The 21,391-nt window shown below is 35.9% G+C and overlaps 1 protein-coding gene across 1 annotated transcript in view; it reads right to left on the bottom strand.

The window, feature by feature from the left end:
* Nucleotides 1-21,391, bottom strand: part of atg7 (ATG7 autophagy related 7 homolog (S. cerevisiae)) — a 97,125-nt gene that overhangs the window by 63,451 nt on the left and 12,283 nt on the right. The window contains exons 9-13 of the mRNA XM_048172227.1: nt 19,937-20,058; nt 15,888-15,978; nt 15,672-15,816; nt 14,578-14,736; nt 1,403-1,597 (exon numbers count right to left, since the gene is read on the bottom strand). Of these exons, the coding sequence (XP_048028184.1) occupies nt 1,403-1,597; nt 14,578-14,736; nt 15,672-15,816; nt 15,888-15,978; nt 19,937-20,058 (712 nt within the window). The remainder of the gene's footprint in view (nt 1-1,402; nt 1,598-14,577; nt 14,737-15,671; nt 15,817-15,887; nt 15,979-19,936; nt 20,059-21,391) is intronic.

Below are 21,391 nucleotides of genomic sequence, written 5' to 3'. Positions count from 1 at the left end.
GACCTAGCAGATGTAATACTATTTTTACTAATAATTAAATGACATATTCCTACACTACTGTTAAAGGTTTGGGGTTTGAAAGATTTTTTATGTTTTTGAAAGAAATCTCTTATGCATTTATTTGATCAAAATGTGAATATATATTAAAGTGTAATTTATTCCTGAATTTTCAGCATCATTACTCCAGTCTTCAGTGTCACATGATCCTTCAGAAATCATTCTGATATGATGATTTGGACAAGAAACATTTATGATTATTATCAATGTTGAAAACAGTTGATCCATTATTTTTCAGGATTTTTTGAAGAATAGAAAGAACGGTGTTTATTTGAAATAAAAATCTTTTAGAACATCTTTAACATCACTTTTGATCAATTTATTGCTTCCATGCAATATAAAAATATTAATTTCTTTCAAAACAATTACACATTATTTTTATTTGTCAAGCAGATGACTCTGAAGGATTAACTAAACTAAGTTTGTGACAAGTTAACTCGTGGCATCTTTAGATAATATAATATAATATAATGTAATAATAATATAATATAATATAATATAATATAATATAATATAATATAATATAATATAATATAATATAATTTGGAAAATTCTTTAGAGATGTCAAGGGAAGACAAAAAACTTTGAAATTACTAGTTAACTTTGTTTTGTACTTTTGATGAGAGTTTTGATTTTTATTATTTAAGTTGTTTGTTTTTTAGTAGTTTATTACTTTGAGCAAAATATACTTTTCTTAAGATAGTGTTAAGATAAATCCTGCATGTTTTCTCAGTCAAAAGGCCTTATGTGCCATACATGCATGTCTAAATGTAAAAAATAAATAAATAAATAAAAACCTGATAAAACTTCTTTTTGATATTCATATCCAGTTGGGAGAAATATTTACTTTTTTGGTAAATATTTATAAAAAAAACAAGGAAAATCCCGCACACTATCAACTTGCAAAACCGTAAAAAAATTCTTTATTGGCAACATTTCGATCGATGAAGATCATACGATCGAAAAGTTGCCAATAAAGAACTTTTTTTTTGCGACGCTAATTGATTATTGGTAAATATTCATAAAAATTCTTAGACATCACCCAAGGCCCAAGATTCTCAGTGCATTTTCTGTACATAGGTCTTTACAACATAATTATATAAATACTAAGTAATATTAATGCTCATTGCTAGCGCAATCTATTATAATTTAATTATGCCTATTGTAGGGTGAAGTGTTGCAAATATAGAAGCATCCTATTTGAGGTTAAGTGTTCTTAAATCAGATATAAAGAACAAACCCTGTGACAATAACATACTATATAAAAAGGCAGGCAGGCACAGGAGGAGAAAATAAATAAATAAATAAATAAATAAAAGATGAAAGACTGAGGGGAGGAAGCTACCTTTCTCTGGCTAGCAGCGATGACTGTCGGAAGCCAGCGGCTCTCACGAGTGTCCATCAACAGGAAGACCACATCATGTTCAGAGATAAGCTTCTCCAGCTGTTCCACATCCTGCCGAGCTTGAGCCATTGTCAACTCGGAAAAGTTCACCGGATGGCCAGGCATTGGGATGCTCATGTTGAAGCCCTCCGCGTTCTGAATGGGACGAATGATATATTCACGACAGGTGACATGCAAAATGTTCAGTCATTTAAAAGATAAAACATTATGCGTAAAAATGATTTTGAACACCAAATCCTGCAAGAGATTTTTTACACCGACTATCAATAAAACTGTTAACAAGAGACATTTTGGTACATTCATTCTAAAGTATTTACGAAGCAAATGGTCAGGCTGTTTACAAAGTTCTGTAGTTCAGAGGGATTGAAAATAAACACAATCATCTGCACAGCTCTGGAAGTGTATCCCATGCTTCCTGATTACTTTACCTAAAGCATGTAAATGTAAACAGCAGAGGTCCCAAAACTGAGCCCTGTGGGACTCCACAAAAACCTACATTTTCCTCAAAACAAACCAGCAAAAAAACTATACATAAACCAGGATTTAAGTTATTCTACTAAGAGTTCCTGAACAATCTAACCAGCTTTGACAGTTAGACAGTTACAGTCAATGAATGAGAATAATATCCTGCATTATATCAAAGGCTGCGCTAATATCAAGCAAATCTATACGTATTGTTTATCGGCACACACAAATCAGTCTCTGATTGTTCACATTTCAAACAAATGCTGTTTCTGTAGCATGTTTAGAATGAAAATTTGAGTTTCTTGTGTAGATTATCATCAAACAGATATTCATTTAATTTGGCAAAGACACCATACTTGAGATGAAAAGGAAAAACTTTTAAAGGTGCCCTAGAACGTCTTTTCACAAGATGTAATATAAGTCTAAGGTGTCCCCTGAATGTGTCTGTGAAGTTTCAGCTCAAAATACCCCATAGATTTTTTTTTAATACATTTTTTTAACAGCCTATTTTGGGGCATCATTAACTATGCGCTGATTCAGGCTGCGGCTCCTTTAATTCTCGCGCTCCCCACCCCCCCGAGCTCTTGACTATAATACAGTGCATTAACCAAGTTCACACAGCTAATATAACCCTCAAATGGATCTTTACAAAGTGTTCGTTATGCATGCTGCATACATGCTTCAGATCATGTGAGTATAGTATTTATTTGGATGTTTACATTTGATTCTGAATGAGTTTGATGGTGCTCCGTGGCTAAAGCTAACATTACACACTGTTGGAGAGATTTATAAAGAATGAAGTTGTGTTTATGAATTATACAGACTGCAAGTGTTTAAAAATGAAAATAGCAACGGCTCTTGTCTCCGTGAATACAGTAAGAAACGATGGTAACTTTAACCACATTTAACAGTACATTAGCAACATGCTAACGAAACATTTAGAAAGACAATTTACAAATATCACTAAAAATATCATGATATCATGGATCATGTCAGTTATTATTGCTCCATCTGCCATTTTTCACTATTGTTCTTGCTTGCTTACCTAGTCTGATGATTCAGCTGTGCACAGATCCAGACGTTAATACTGGCTGCCCTTGTGTAATGCCTTGAACATGAGCTGGCATATGCAAATATTGGGGGCGTACATATTAATGATCCCGACTGTTACGTAACAGTCGGTGTTATGTTGAGATTCGCCTGTTTTCCGGAGGTCTTTTAAACAAATGAGATTTATATAAGAAGGAGGAAACAATGGAGTTTGAGACTCACTGTATGTCATTTCCATGTACTGAACTCTTGTTATTCAACTATGCCGAGGTAAATTCAATTTTTGATTCTAGGGCACCTTTAAAAGTCTATATATACTACATATTCAATTTAAACTTAAAGTTTAAGGATTTAAATGAGAGTTCTTGGGCCACTGCCTGCTCAGGACCGTCACAACACATTGACATTTAGTCCGATTGGTGAATCAAAAGGATTTCCATACATTATCAGAAACTGATATAGTGAGAGTAAAGCTTTAAATTCAAGAAGAAATAAGACTAAAGAATTAAGAACTTTACTGTAAATCTAACAACATGATCATAAAGCTTTCAGACAAGCATCAAAGCTAAGAAAATATAGCAGTGTCAACATGACCACAAATCCAGCATCAGTTCGGCGTGTGTGTCAACATTTGCTGTAGCGGAAGACATGACTTGAGTTTTGCGAGGTGAGCAGTGAATCAGACATCATCTCATCTCATGTCTGAGTGAAAGAGAGCGTGTGGGTGAGAGAGAGTCGTAATTACTGCGTGGATATCCGGTTCATCTAATTGGCCCGACACACGCAGGGGTTCTGTGAAGGTAAAATGTGTGGCGTAATTAGCTGAACGGGGAGCAGATCGATACAGGATGAGCAGATGAATTAATGATGACCACAGAGTAAACACAGCAGACGGCTCACGGCCAACACAGACATGATAGAAAAGCAAAGATTATTTAGCCAGGTGTATTGAAATATTGCACACACACACACACACACACACACACACACACACACACACACAGCTCAACTGATCAGATGGTGCGTGTCTTACATAAGGATATCACTCTCGCTCTTGTTTTAGCACCTCGTTCTTTGCACTCGGGAAAAATAACATTTGGAGCAAATGAAGAAACTGGCATGAAAGACACTTTTATAATGAGGCCCTTCTGAGGTGTGATCAGATAATAACTTGACCAACAAGAATGATGGAGATTTCTGCATCCATTTCATCATTTTGACAGAAACTAAAGTGACAGTGACCATACAGTGACCCATCAACTTGATGCAGAAATGATGGTGAACACATTGACGTTTACAACAACTAATCAGTGAAATCAGTAAGGTAACAACAATGCATTTCATTATATAGCCATTAGCCATTTAAATACCACTATTCAGTCATTGTGCAGGGTTAGGCCGCTATTAATTCATGAAAAACACATTTCTTTGAAAAACCGCAACCACACACACACATTTTCCTTCTACTCTAACACTGTACTACTCCGATGGTGTGAAATTTATTTAATCTGGTCAATCGCAACACACACAACAGCTACAGTATCTCTGTTTACTATTGTGTATGAAATGTGTAGTCCTCATTTGATTAAAGGTAGGCAGACATCCCAAGTCTCCCAGAAGTTCCGGGAGTCTCCCGCATATTGATAGCGACTCCCTGATACCCGCAAATTAGTTAAAATCTCCCGGAATCTAGAGCGAGCGAGCAAGAGCGCGCATGCGAGACAGAACCTGCGTCTCAATCAGCTCCCTAGCTCCCTAGGTCGTGAATTAGTATTAATGTAAATGAATGTGGCTGATTCCCTGATCAGTGCCCTGACTACTGAACTAGGGAGCTGATTGATACACACCCAGAGACTGTGTTTCAAACCGTGTAGCGCGCGCACGGCAGAGAGGAAGAGGGAGCGAGAGACCTTGCGTTTGTGTGCTAGTGGGCTTGTGTGCGAAGGGCATGTAAGACAGAGAGAATCCCGATTGGCCTGTTTCGGCAAATCAACCAATCAATTGTCAGTGTGGGCGGGCTTTTATCTCTTCTCCCGTACCAAATTAATCAGTTATGTCTATCTAGAAACAGGAGCACCATAGCAGAAGGAGAGTGCCACCAAAAAAAAAAAAGTATAAGACACATTTTATGGCAGACTACACCATAGTGTACCCCTGTTTAAAGTTGCAATGGAAAATAAATAAAAGCAGTTTACATAAAAAGTATAAGCAGCTTATATAAATAGTAAAAGTAATCTACATATTTAAACATAATTAACAAATAATTTGATAGGCCTTTAGCGTATAGAAATAATATTTTATGCTTTTATTTCTTTTAGGGATCACAACATGTTAAAACAAAGGCATAGGAAATAGGCCTAGGCCTACATGTAGCCTACATTTGGCGTGTATGTAAATAGTTACTTCATTGTTCTGTTATATTCAGCTGTATTTCGGTATACAAGTAAAGTCATGTTCTTTTTTTTTGGGGGGGGGGGGGGGGGTACCTCCCTGAAATGACTTTTTGCAGGTTGGGATGTCTGGGTAGGGTAGGCAATTTCGGAGTGGCTTGCAGACAATAGACCCTTCAGAGCATCTCCAAAGCCACGCCTCCTCCAAAACACATGAACACACACCGCCAGAGCGTCACGAGAAACTGCATTAAATTACCTCATATCTCAAAGCACAAAACATTACAATAATAGTGAATGTAAACCACTTACAGAGCTGTTACACCTGACTGCTGCAGATTAATTTCACCGTTGATAGTGTTGACATAGAAATGCATAAATCCAAGTCTGAGGACATGAACAGCTCCGGATAGGATGTCACGGGTTGCTGTCTCTAAATTACGGATACAACATGGCACGAACGCAGCATAAGCTTGTTGTTTTGGTTCAGGAATAACTGTAAAAGATGGCAGCTGTTTCTTTGTGGCGCTCAGCGACTGTCTGTCTACAGCCTTACGGAACGCACTGATGACGTGTGATATCTGCGTGAGCAGGTCTGTGGCGGTATTGAAATACAAACCCAATTCCAAAAAAGTTGGGACACTGTACAAATTGTGAATAAAAACAGAATGCAATGATGTGGAAGTTTCAAATTTCAATATTTTATTCAGAATACAACATAGATGACATATCAAATGTTTAAACTGAGAAAATGTATCTTTTTAAGGGTAAAATAAGTTGATTTTAAATTTCATGGCATCAACACATCTCAAAAAAGTTGGGACAAGGCCATGTTTACCACTGTGTGGCATCCCCTCTTCTTTTTATAACAGTCTGCAAACGTCTGGGGACTGAGGAGACAAGTTGCTCAAGTTTAGGAATAGGAATGTTGTCCCATTCTTGTCTAATACAGGCTTCTAGTTGCTCAACTGTCTTAGGTCTTCTTTGTCGCATCTTCCTCTTTATGATGCGCCAAATGTTTTCTATGGGTGAAAGATCTGGACTGCAGGCTGGCCATTTCAGTACCCGGATCCTTCTTCTACGCAGCCATGATGTTGTAATTGATGCAGTATGTGGTCTGGCATTGTCATGTTGGAAAATGCAAGGTCTTCCCTGAAAGAGACGACGTCTGGATGGGAGCATATGTTGTTCTAGAACTTGGATATACCTTTCAGCATTGATGGTGCCTTTCCAGATGTGTAAGCTGCCCATGCCACACGCACTCATGCAACCCCATACCATCAGAGATGCAGGCTTCTGAACTGAGCGCTGATAACAACTTGGGTTGTCCTTGTCCTCTTTAGTCCGGATGACATGGCGTCCCAGTTTTCCAAAAAGAACTTCAAATTTTGATTCTTCTGACCACAGAACAGTTTTCCACTTTGCCACAGTCCATTTTAAATGAGCCTTGGCCCAGAGAAAACGCCTGCGCTTCTGGATCATGTTTAGATATGGCTTCTTTTTTGACCTATAGAGTTTTAGCCGGCAACGGCGAATGGCACGGTGGATTGTGTTCACCGACAATGTTTTCTGGAAGTATTCCTGAGCCCATGTTGTGATTTCCATTACAGTAGCATTCCTGTATGTGATGCAGTGCCGTCTAAGGGCCCGAAGATCACAGACATCCAGTATGGTTTTCCGGCCTTGACCCTTACGCACAGAGATTGTTCCAGATTCTCTGAATCTTTGGATGATATTATGCACTGTAGATGATGATAACTTCAAACTCTTTGCAATTTTTCTCTGAGAAACTCCTTTCTGATATTGCTCCACTATTTTTGGCCGCAGCATTGGGGGAATTGGTGATCCTCTGCCCATCTTGACTTCTGAGAGACACTGCCACTCTGAGAGGCTCTTTTTATACCCAATCATGTTGCCAATTTACATAAGTTGCAAATTGGTCCTCCAGCTGTTCCTTATATGTACATTTAACTTTTCCGGCCTCTTATTGCTACCTGTCCCAACTTTTTTGGAATGTGTAGCTCTCATGAAATCCAAAATGAGCCAATATTTGGCATGACATTTCAAAATGTCTCACTTTCAACATTTGATAAGTTATCTATATTCTATTGTGAATAAAATATAAGTTTATGAGATCTGTAAATTATTGCATTCCTTTTTTATTCACAATTTGTGCAGTGTCCCAACTTTTTTGGAATCGGGTTTGTACATATGTTGACAGCCAGTTAGGACATTGTATCATTGCATTCAGTCCTGAGACTTCCACAGACGATATATTTACATGTTTTAATATTTAGACCACTTCTATTATTGATTGCTATCAGGATGTTTGTTTACTTTTATCCCACTTTAATTAAATGAAACTGTGAAACAGTGAACTGGCTATCATCTTCATTTTGGAGATTCATTAGTCAGCAAATCCTTGATAAATGATGCATATTTGCAGGAGGTGAAGCTTTAATTGAGTGGAATGCTAATTAATAACCACCACACTGTGTTTGAAAACACAAAGTGTTTTCACACTTATTTAGTTTCAGATGTGATTAAAAGTGATGATGTCTGAGTTGTTTTCAAAAAGACTCATTCATGCATATTTGCAGACCAGCAACAAACATCACAGGTGGCCACTGATCATCCAATCACAGCAACGCAGAGTCACTGCATCCTCTCATATCACCTGTAGCCGTTCAACGCAACACTTCAGGATCGAAATCTTCTGCTTTTGTTTATGCATTTACAAAATTGGGTCTTCCCAGTCTGTCAGTAACGCTCTGTTTAGTTCCTGTCTCTATGAAGCCCCTCCTTCTGAAAAGCACAATGCTCTCTGATTGGTCGGCTGGAGCAGTGTGTTGTGATTGGTGTTTGGGAAATGTCCCGCTCCTTACCATAACCGCCAGTTTCAACACACTACTAACTAACTAGCTATTTCATGCTCAAACAGCAACATTACACACTAAAGACAGATAAACACTTAAGAAAAGCAGGTCCTCTTGATTGTGAGGACATTTTCATTACTTTTATACAATACAAATCTTTGTACAAAGGTGTTTTATTCACTGGATCCTAAAGCACAATCAGTTGAGAATATACTTTCTATCTCAAAAAAAGTGACAACTCATTGTATTGATCTCAAGATCAACTAAAAAAAAAATGATCATCAAAATAACATATCAGGACATGTTTCTAATTTAGTCTGGCAAACTTTCTTCTTGGTTGTGAATGGCCAAACTTGGAAAACTTTTTCTGGAATGGCTTTTGGAATGACATTAGTTGAAGCTTCCCGGCATGATGAATCATGGGAAGTGAAGTGGATATGATATCAGAGAGGATTCACAGGCCTCGTGGATGTAAATACCTGCCAACAGCGTTCCCACACAGACTCATGAATATGAAGCCCAGCTAAAGTCTGAGTCACATGAGTCTGATGCTACCGCTTAGCATAAAACACAAGGACAACATGTACCGAAACTGATTTTGTTGCTTAGCAATGGAAACATATCTGAGAAAAAGTCTCTCTATATGAAGAAACTGATGAGATGGCTAGTTTGGAATAGTAAGAATTAGGGATGGAACAGGATGGTCAGCTAGTTGACTAGTCATCCACCGATTATCTAGTAAATTGTAGGGGTGGGAATTACCAGAGATCCCATGAAATTGCATGATACCGCTTCAGCTGGGTTTGCTTACGCTGAATCGGATTCAGAGTTGGCTATAATCCATGAGCTATAAAAGAGCTATAATCCATGAACTAAGCCAACCAGCTACAAGGTGAAATCATAACATCTGATTTAAAGCCATCGATTAACAGCCTTGTTGCTCATAGTAAAGGTTTGTAAGGTATCGTTAAAAATCTATTTCCCTATGGAGAAATTGAATGGAGTTTTTACTTCCAGGACTTTCAGTTGTCAAATAAAAATATTTCAATGTTTGCACAGTGTATTTGTTATACAATGCATATTGTTTTAATCAGTTTTACAAAGAACAACCCAACTAAAACCCTAAAGAACAAGTTGATTTTGAAAATATGTAATTTTGCCCTGGCAAACTCGAGATTACACATGGTTTGTTGAGCACACTTCCTCATTTAACCTTCTACAGCAGATGAAGTTCTTGTTTGTTTGCTTGTTTAACTTTATTTATCCAGGCAAACCTAAATCAAATTTGTGATAAAAATCTGAGTAAAATCTTTCTTGCTTTCTTCTAATTCAACTGCAGTGAAAACAGAAAAAGCTCATTTGCATGTGAATGAAGCCACAAGTGCCGGCCCTCATCGTCTGATTGTCAGGATTATGTTCCGCTTTGGTTTAGTTTTATGTGTTCACAGTTACTGTGTTTAGTTCCTGTTTGTCTTGACTGACCTAGTGGGATCTCATCTGTTCCCATTGCAACCTACTGTCGTAATTTCATGGTGAAAACATGTGACGTTCTACATCTGTTCACATCCTCAAACTGTGAATTATGCATTTCTATGGCAAGTAGGAGCTCTCTGGAAGTTCTACGAGGACATGAACACTTTTTACGACATGACGTGAAAGCATATATACCCTGTTTAGTCCAGTCTCTTGTCGGTTCTCGCTTAGTTTATTTAAATAAAGACTATTTTTGATTGATATTCCTCCTTTATGCATGTTGTCTACCACACCTAACACTGGTGTGCTCAGTGATGCATCAGAAAATCACTGAGTAGATGAATATAAATGAGGCCACATTTCATATAAATATGGGTTATATTGAACATAGTGGGATTAAATGCAATGAGACTCCTCAAAGATAATGAACATCAGTCATTTAGACACGTCGAATACATTGTTTGGCTTTTTATTTCATTTATCTGCAGAGCAGCCAAACACCAATATTAAAATGAATAATTCAGACTTCATTGTTCTAGATAATTGCATGTTGAAATTGAGTCCTACCGATTAATCCAGGGGTCTCAAAACTAACGACCCGCAGCATTGGTTCATTCAGCCTGTCAGGTGTTAATAGTTTAGTCAGGCATCATTAGTCCAATTAAAAACACAGAGCAGTCTGATCCAATAGTACACTGAATCATAGTTCAAACTGATGATTGTAAAACATTTTTATTTGTTACTGTTCAATAGTTTGTTGTTTTTCATGTTAAACAAAAAATTCTCCCACAATTCTGAATTGACAACTAAACAAAATTTACGTAATTTACTACAGGTTCTGACAAAATGTTAATTGCTTCAGTCTATTTAATTTATAATTTTTTTTTTTTTTTTTTATCTGATTGAATGAATGATTCAATGACTCACTCATAAAGACTTCACTTGTTTCATTACTGGATGAATCAGAGTTTTGAACGAATCTCTTGAATGAATGATTCAGTGACTCACTCATAAAGACTTCACTTGTTTCATTACTGGATGAATCGCGTTTTTGAACAAATCTCTTGAATGAATGATCAAATGACTCATAAAGAATTCACTTGTTTCATTACTGGATGAATCAGAGTTTTGAACGAATCTCTTGAATGAATGATTCAGTGACTCACTCATAAAGACTTCACTTGTTTCATTACAGGATGAATCGTGTTTTTGAACAAATCTCTTGAATGAATGATCAAATGACTCAAAGAATTCACTTGTTTCATTACAGGATGAATCAGAGTTTTGAACAAATCTCTTGAATGAATGATTCAATGACTCACTCATAAAGACTTCACTTGTTTCATTACTGGATGAATCGCGTTTTTGAACAAATCTCTTGAATGAATGATCAAATGACTCAAAGAATTCACTTGTTTCATTACTGGATGAATCAGAGTTTTGAACGAATCTCTTGAATGAATGATTCAGTGACTCACTCATAAAGACTTCACTTGTTTCATTACTGGATGAATCGCGTTTTTGAACAAATCTCTTGAATGAATGATCAAATGACTCATAAAGAATTCACTTTTTTCATTACTGGATGAATCAGAGTTTTGAACGAATCTCTTGAATGAATGATTCAATGACTCACTCATAAAGACTTCACTTGTTTCATTACAGGATGAATCAGAGTTTTGAACGAATCTCTTGAATGAATGATTCAATGACTCACTCATAAAGACTTCACTTGTTTCCTTACAGGATGAATCAGAGTTTTGAACAAATCTCTTGAATGAATGATTCAATGACTCACTCATAAAGACTTCACTTGTTTCATTACTGGATGAATCGCGTTTTTGAACAAATCTCTTGAATGAATGATCAAATGACTCATAAAGAATTCACTTGTTTCATTACTGGATGAATCAGAGTTTTGAACGAATCTCTTGAATGAATGATTCAATGACTCACTCATAAAGACTTCACTTGTTTCATTACAGGATGAATCAGAGTTTTGAACGAATCTCTTGAATGAATGATTCAGTGACTCACCCATAAAGACTTCACTTGTTTCATTACTGGATGAATCGCGTTTTTGAACAAATCTCTTGAATGAATGATCAAATGACTCATAAAGAATTTACTTGTTTCATTACTGGATGAATCAGAGTTTTGAACAAATCTCTTGAATGAATGATTCAATGACTCACTCATAAAGACTTCACTTGTTTCATTACAGGATGAATCAGAGTTTTGAACGAATCTCTTGAATGAATGATTCAATGACTCACTCATAAAGACTTCACTTGTTTCATTACAGGATGAATCGTGTTTTTGAACAAATCTCTTGAATGAATGATCAAATGACTCAAAGAATTCACTTGTTTCATTACTGTATGAATCAGAGTTTTGAACAAATCTCTTGAATGAATGATTCAGTGACTCACTCATAAAGACTTCACTTGTTTCATTACTGGATAAATCACGTTTTTGAACAAATCTCTTGAATGAATGATCAAATGACTCATAAAGAATTCACTTGTTTCATTACTGGATGAATCAGAGTTTTGAACGAATCTCTTGAATGAATGATTCAATGACTCACTCATAAAGACTTCACTTGTTTCATTACAGGATGAATCAGAGTTTTGAACAAATCTCTTGAATGAATGATTCAGTGACTCACTCATAAAGACTTCACTTGTTTCATTACTGGATAAATCACGTTTTTGAACAAATCTCTTGAATGAATGATCAAATGACTCATAAAGAATTCACTTGTTTCATTACTGGATGAATCAGAGTTTTGAACGAATCTCTTGAATGAATGATTCAATGACTCACTCATAAAGACTTCACTTGTTTCATTACAGGATGAATCAGAGTTTTGAACAAATCTCTTGAATGAATGATTCAATGACTCACTCATAAAGACTTCACTTGTTTCATTACTGGATGAATCGCGTTTTTGAACAAATCTCTTGAATGAATGATCAAATGACTCAAAGAATTCACTTGTTTCATTACTGGATGAATCAGAGTTTTGAACGAATCTCTTGAATGAATGATTCAGTGACTCACTCATAAAGACTTCACTTGTTTCATTACTGGATGAATCGCGTTTTTGAACAAATCTCTTGAATGAATGATCAAATGACTCATAAAGAATTCACTTGTTTCATTACAGGATGAATCAGAGTTTTGAACGAATCTCTTGAATGAATGATTCAATGACTCACTCATAAAGACTTCACTTGTTTCATTACAGGATGAATCAGAGTTTTGAACGAATCTCTTGAATGAATGATTCAGTGACTCACTCATAAAGACTTCACTTGTTTCATTACTGGATGAATCGCATTTTTGAACAAATCTCTTGAATGAATGATCAAATGACTCAAAGAATTCACTTGTTTCATTACTGTATGAATCAGAGTTTTGAACAAATCTCTTGAATGAATGATTCAGTGACTCACTCATAAAGACTTCACTTGTTTCATTACTGGATGAATCGCGTTTTTGAACAAATCTCTTGAATGAATGATCAAATGACTCATAAAGAATTCACTTGTTTCATTACTGGATGAATCAGAGTTTTGAACGAATCTCTTGAATGAATGATTCAATGACTCACTCATAAAGACTTCACTTGTTTCATTACAGGATGAATCAGAGTTTTGAACGAATCTCTTGAATGAATGATTCAGTGACTCACTCATAAAGACTTCACTTGTTTCATTACAGGATGAATTGCGTTTTTGAACAAATCTCTTGAATGAATGATTAAATGACTCAAAGAATTCACTTGTTTAATTACTGGATGAATCAGAGTTTTGAATGAATCTCTTAAATGAATGATACAGTGACTCACTCACTCATAAAGACTTCACTTGTTTCATTACTGGATGAATCGCGTTTTTGAACAAATCTCTTGAATGAATGATCAAATGGCTCATAAAGAAGTCGCTTGTTTCATTACTGGATGAATCAGAGTTTTGAACGAATCTACTGAATGAATGATTCAATGACTCACTCATAAAGACTTCACTTGTTTCATTACAGGATGAATTGCGTTTTTGAATGAATCTCTTGAATGAATGATTCAATGACTCACTCATAAAGACTTCACTTGTTTCATTACAGGATGAATCGCGTTTTTGAACAAATCTCTTGAATGAATGATCAAATGGCTCATAAAGAAGTCGCTTGTTTCATTACTGGATGAATCAGAGTTTTGAACGAATCTACTGAATGAATGATTCAATGACTCACTCATAAAGACTTCACTTGTTTCATTACTGGATGAATCAGAGTTTTTGAACGAATCTCTTGAATGAATGATTCAATGACTCACTCATAAAGACTTCACTTGTTTCATTACAGGATGAATTGCGTTTTTGAACTAATCTCTTGAACGAATGATTTTTAATAGTCACTTGTCGCCACTTCAATCTTTATTTGAAGCCTCCAATTCCGTTTAAAAGGTGATTTACTCTATTTCGCTACTGTAGACATCAGTGTTTATATCCAAACTATAAACTTTTATCCCAGTATTCTGTGATAATCTGAATTACTGTGAGACAGAAATAATAATACTGTGTGACTGTTTATGAAGCTGTTTCATATCTATACATGACATCTGCAGCGCCAACACAGATCTGAATGTTTGCTGTGATTATACTTGTCAAAGGTTTAATAGGTGAATCATTGTCATTTGGAATAATATCTTGAGGGTGTTTGAATAAAGACCACAATCTTTTAACGATTAATAGTGCAGCTCTAATATCAGTGCTTCTCAGGCATTTGAGTTTGAGACCCCTGGTCCATTACATTTTCCACTCTTTTATATATTGTTGAAAGATTTCAAAGTCCTCACCACACCAGGAAAGATCTTCTGTAGTCTTTCCACCGCTGCGAGAGCTTTCACCTTCCCACCGCTCAGACAGTCTTCAAACTCATAGAGCGGCTGTCGCACCGGGTTCGAGTAGGAGATCTTTGCGTTGTCCACAAAAGTGATGTGCCTCACACCCCAGCCCTTAAACAAACAGAGCAGAAAACATGTAGCCAGAACTTCACTAAACACTTGTGCAGTTTGCAGTATTTCAGTACCTTCCCCACAGACAAAATCAAGCCCCGCCCTACATTTGTTCACTTGGATATAAGTCACAACAGTGAAGAAAAGACTAGAGCATCTTCCCTTTCACGCCGACTTTAAAAGAAGAAAACTCAGACCTCAATAAGTGAAACAAGTTTTCTTCATTTTCGCACTGTTCCTGACTCTAAAATTGCACTAATTTTGATCCATTTCAGACGTGAACTGGTGCCACTTTTGCTTCAAACTGTTCAAATCTGTACCACTAGATTTTGAATCATGATTATTATGAGTTATTATGAGTGATAATACTGCTGCTAATAAATTGAATATTAGAATATTATTTTAAAGCAGTATTAATATATTTCTGTCACTTTGATGTGACTTTGAAAGGCAATTAGGTTAAACCCTCAAGTCTTCATTGCAATAGTCAAAAATGAAATGCATAAAAAAAAAAAAACACACTTTGCATTCACAAGGCACGCTATAATAAGTGAACCACTATAAATAAAAGGGTCTGGGTTCATTTGGATCGTTCACATATAAGCCACAATTACTAAGAACCATTTTTGGAACCAAGTGTGAAAACTCTCTTAAAGTTGCAATTAACTGGCATGAAGACGTTTTCATTTTCATTCTGTCAACATGTTTATCTTATGATCATTTTGAAATGGCAGCATCTGCGTCTTACTGACTATAATTACAGTCCTAAGCTTACGACTATTTCGAAAACCATTAAGAAGCAATTATGGCGAAAGCAAATAAGCACTTAAATGACATAAAGCAAGCCAAGGAATCCTTACTGAAGCCAAAGAAAGCTTTTCCATCACCTGTCAGATGAGATAAATTGCTGAAAATCCCAAGTAAATGGCTCTCACCATCAGTGTTCTTGCCACATTGCATCCCAGAGTTCCAGCTCCCAGTAACAGACACCTCGTCGACACGACCTTATCCAGATCCAGAGACGGGACCAGCCTCCAACGCATCAGCTTCAGGTTGAGATCGACAGATGACTCAGCCAGCCTTGAAGAAATAATAAAATCACTGAGAAAACCATTTCAAAAGTGTATAAACGTCCGTCCCGCGTTTAGTACCTTTTAGGGTCCATACATTCGCTGAGATTGACACTTCTGGGTCCCATCGCCCCTTTCGGGTTCTTCTCCCAACCCACGCTCTTTGGACATACTGCATAAACAAGTAATTCAACTTAAACATGACGCAAAAGTAAACAGACTTCAGTTTTATTTATAAAATTTTGGTGTTTTTATCATAATTCTCTCACTTCATAAAATCTTGGAAAATAAGATAACACTTTACCATGCACTCCTATTAATTAACATTGGTCAATGCATTAATTAACATGAACTAACAATAGCTGTAATTGTACTGAAGCTAGTAGGAGTTCAATCATGAGGCGATCACATGACTTCAGCTGTGCTTATTTGCTATGATGGCAGCAGACCATTGGTGCAAAGACTGTTTTCATTTGCATAAAGAACTGACTTGGCAACTAGTAAAAATGATTAGTTGCACAAACCGACTAGCTGTTTTTTAACGCATGAACACGAGATACTTTATCTCTCATATGTAGTTTGTGAAATAATGTTGGATTACCCAGATTTCAATCACACACTCTGAGATCATAGGACTTTTTAGTGCAATTCACATAAGCAAACCTCGCTGAAGTGTGAAGACATCCATGTAGAAGAGGAAAGACCACACGTCAAGGACAGCGGTGTAAGTGTTTAAGAGAGCGATGAAAGAGGCCATCTATGTGAAAATAGAATAACTGTATTTCGGTCAGGAAGGTCTTTCGATAAGGCTGTCCTTTCAAAGCCGGCAGTTTCGCCCCAATTCACACAGCAATTCACAGCATCAGCGCAGAGACTCCCACAGGAATTCACAAGTCTGATGTGTGATGAAGCTGAATGTCAGGGAATCTCCACCATCAGTTCATGACCGATGAAGCCAGTCGGATGGACGAAGGGTTTGAGCAGATATGTCCTAGCTGAGGAAGAATAAACTCTACTCGATCTTCTGCTGTGACCTCAACAACTGACTGAACATACACAGAAAATCAGGTTGAGCTCGCCACGATCTACACTGAGAAACCTTGGTGTAGGGCTTACTTTGAAACAATTTTTGCTCAGAAATCAAGTGAATTTCTTAAACGGGTCAATGATGTGACCTTTTGTCCAAAGGCCTTAATAATAATAAATAACAAAGATATGACATCCAAAGTATGTCTTTTATTGGATCCAGAAGGTTTTGATTATATTTTGCTTCATATAAAGGTATTTTAAAGATTCTGAAGTGGTTTAACGATTCATTCGGTTTAACCGTCCAACCGTTCATTTTTTATTAAAATATCTTAAAATATAATAAATGTATATATTTTTATTCTGGCATGATTTTATAACATCATATATCAACATAGTGCAAAATGATATTAAAATTATGTGTAGAAGTCGTCGCTTTGTTATGAGAAAGAATTAATTTCATTGATGTCATTCGGAGTAACCGATATAAAGGGACCATTTTGGATCAAGTCATGCGGTCAATATCATGTGACAGGATGTGACATCATTCAGACACCTGCAAAGGACCACATGGTCATGAAGCAAAGTAACTAACTCTCTCTTAACTATTTGATAAATTCATGTTTTCTCTTGATCATACGCATGTCCTGAAACATCAGGTCATTCGGTGCAACCGCTATAAAATATGGAAAATGTTGTAATATTTTAAAAACTTGTACTAAATATAAAATGTTTTAATGATTGTCCTTTTGCTAGCTATCAGCCTGTTAGCATTGTTCGAAAATATCGTCATTCGGTAAAACCGAAATTTTGGACTTTTTTGGTTACAAATTTTGTCCATCTTGTAAAAAAAAAAAAAAAAAGACAAAATCAGTGTTAATTGATTATAAAAACCACATAATCTCATTGTTAACACTTAATAAAACTTCAAAATTAATTATATCTCCACTATTGTTTTTTTACACTTTTAAAAACTTTATTCATCAATGACCCAAATAATTACAAATAAACAGAACATTGAATTAAACATGAAATTTTGAAAGACAAGAAATAGTACTTTCTTGTAAAACATCCTCTAATAATTTTTTTTATTTATTTACGAATTAGAAAAATATTTTTTTACATTAGCCGCTATAGGTAAAAAACAAGAATAATAATAAAGTGCAGTATGATTACAATAATAAAGTAAAATAATATGAAAATAAATACCAGTTTGCAACATCAATCAGCATAATGGGCTGCTTTTGTTCAGCTAAAATGAACAGAAATTAATTACACCAAAAGCCAGACACATTCAGGTGGATACCATGAAATAACACATAATATTGTGAATATAGCGCAGTCTGTAATTAGCCTGATTTACACAGACAGGACTGTGACTTATTTTAAATATTGGAGATGCAGATTTTTGAGCTGATGCACCACCTGTTCAGTAATTTGCCTAACCCTAATTTTGTTTTTCATGACCATATTCCACTCCCTGTTTGACCAGAAACCATTAGTAGAATAAGTTGACATAGTGGTAAAGTTACTCATAGTCAGTCGAATGTCTGTTTGGGAGCATCAAAATAAAGTGTTAGCAGATATTAACCCTTATAGGGTCTTTGGGGTCTGCACAAACCCCAAACGACGTTTGCTCAAATAAAAAAAAAAGTTCTCTTTGTCCAAATGACACGAAACTTTGTACAGTTGTTAACGCTTTCTAGATCTACAAAGAAAAAAAAAATGGAGTGATATCTTGTTTTTATGTTAGTGTAAAAAAAAGGGTCACACTCAGGGTCTTCAGGGTCTCCGCAGACCCCAGGCAACAAAATGTAATTTTGTAACAAAATAATTATTTTTTAAAAAACAAATGTAATTTTACTCTGTTTATTAATGTTTTTACTTCATATCTGTGCAGTTTTTGGAGGATTTGTCATGTCTTTTAAATTTATATAAATAAATAAATAAATATTTTTTTATACAAAAACAGCTTTTTATGTAAAATTCACTTTATAAAAGATCCACATTTCTAACTTTCATTCATGGGGATAACATGGATAATTTGACATGGTTTAGTGTGAGAGTTTTGCCCATCTTTTGGAAAATGCAGTTTTAATAGTAAAAAAATATCACTTTTACCAGTAGATGGCTGCAGAGCTCCACTATTTGCTATGTGCTGTTTGACTGACTGAAAGACATCTTTTCACAAGTATTTTTCAGTTGGATTTATATCTAAATATTATGAAATCACAATTATGACAATAAAAGACAATAAAAATTACTTTTTGTCAAAGTTTAGCATTTTTTTGTACTGAAAAAAAAAGTTTTTCAAAAATGTTGATTTTGAGGATGAATTTTGTCCAATTTGTTCTAAGCGGGGTCTTATCATAATGGAACAATATTGAAAACTGATTTTTTTCATTACAAAAATACTAAACTTTGACAAAAAGTAGCCTTTATTGTTATAATTGTGATTTCAGAATATTTAGATATGAATCCAACTGAAAAATACTTGTGAAAAGATGTCTTTCAGTCAGTCAAATAGCACATAGTGGAGCTCTGCAGCATCTACTGGTGAAAATTATAGTTTTTTTACTTTTATAACTGCATTTTCCAAAAGATGGGCAAAAATCATACACTAAACCATGTCAAATTATCCATGTTATGCCCATGAATGAAATTTAGAAATGTGGGTCTTTTATAAAGTGAATTTTACATAAAAAGCTGTTTTGTATAAAAAAAATATTTTTTAATTTATTTATATAAATTTAAAAAATAAGATAAATACTCCAAAAACTGCACAAATGTGGAGTAAAAACATTAATAAACAGAGTAAAATTACATTTGTTTAAAAAAAACAAGCATTTTGTTACAAAATTGCATTTTGTTGCCTGGGGTCTGTGGAGACCCCGAAGACCCTGAGTGTACTAATACTCTAATGACTGCTACTAGTTACCTATAGTTAGTAGACTGTATAAATTGGCAGGAAGAGTTCACTTACAGTTCATATCACTTTAAAAAAAAATGTTAACCTATGGCAGAGAGACTGAGGACTGAAGCCAGATAAAAGCCCAGCCTTTGTGCTGCTGTTCTGACTCACTCGACTGAAGATGATAAATTACCTGCAGAAGTCGTGAGGTCTGGGAGCTTGACCCGAAAGATGATGCTGTGCCGAACGGAGCGGGTCCCTTGTAGAGTTCTGTCTCTGAAGCACAAAACCTCCAGAACATCCAGCTGTGAACCCCTGGCATTCACACGGACAAACACACAGCACTATGAGCACACATGGTCTTTGAGTGACCTTAAACTTACCATTACAAAGAGACGACGGCTAGAAGAGTCAGCACAGATGGACTGCTATGACATTTCAACACTGGAAAACTGAAAAATGCAGCCATATCTCCACAATCTTCCACCTGCACTACACTTCAAGTTTGTAGTGCAGTTTTTCTGGGCGTTTTATAGATGTGAAATGGGAGGTTTTTGGGAAGGAGGGATGATTTGTGAGCAGATGCATAGGAAATCCTGAAGTCCGACACCCAGTTATCCTCATTACAATCGCTGAGTACTATATTCTCCCAGGATTTTGCGCAGATATTTTTATTGCATCAAGTCAGATAGCAATCCAATCGATCGAAACACATGAACTGATCAAGTATAAATAACCCCACAATTTAATGGATGTAGAACCAAGGTAATACCATGTGTTTTGGACATGTAGCATGGTATGTACTATAGTATTCTCTGAAGTGACAGCTAAATGTCTTGGTGATTTTAATGGTAAATGCTACGGTAAAAACTGAGTGGTTAATAATCTATATGGTGAAAAACTGTAAAAGATCTACTGGGACATTAGTGTAATTTCACAGTAAAATACTGACATTCCCAGAATTCCCTGTGAGACACTTTTGACACAGTGAAATATCGGGTTATTCTTAGTTTTCAGTATATGCATAGGGTTTAATCTTATGTTGTTAAATGACTGTGTATTGCATTATTTTAGTGTCGTGTGTTATCATGATGGTGTTTCGTATTTGTGCGTATTACATTGTGTGCATCTTCTATATATATATTAGTATTTACCTCAGTTTGTGGGGGAAAAAAGCATGGCTTTGTCTTTCTTTTGTAATGTTGCTGTTTGATCATAAACAACATCTGCAGTAACGACGCTCAAAGTTCAATGCAAAGAGAAATATTTTCTTTTACAGAAATCACTTTTTAAACGGCTGGTAGTGACTTATAACGAGCTTCTTCCCAGGTTTGTGACATCACAAACCCCAAAATTTACATAAACCCCGCCCCCGAGAACACACAACAAAGGGGGCGGGTCCATGTTGGGCTGCTTTAGAGAAGAGGAAGAGTTGTTGTAGTAGAGTGTTGTTGACATGCCGTCATTTTACGCCGGACTGCTTCACAAACGAGGGTCAATTCAACACAAAAGATGAACATGACGGCACATGCTAGTGGATGAGTTGAATCAACTCCACAGCAACTACATCAATTTATCCACTAACCATTCAGAAACGTCTAAAAGTTGTAACTTCTTCCTGAGTCTCTCCATCAGTGTCGACTCCGGT

Source organism: Megalobrama amblycephala, linkage group LG21 (genome assembly GCF_018812025.1).
Source record: "Megalobrama amblycephala isolate DHTTF-2021 linkage group LG21, ASM1881202v1, whole genome shotgun sequence".
In the NCBI taxonomy this organism is placed as follows: domain Eukaryota; kingdom Metazoa; phylum Chordata; class Actinopteri; order Cypriniformes; family Xenocyprididae; genus Megalobrama; species Megalobrama amblycephala.
Note: the sequence above shows the minus strand (reverse complement) of the source record. Positions and strands in the feature narration are given on the sequence as shown.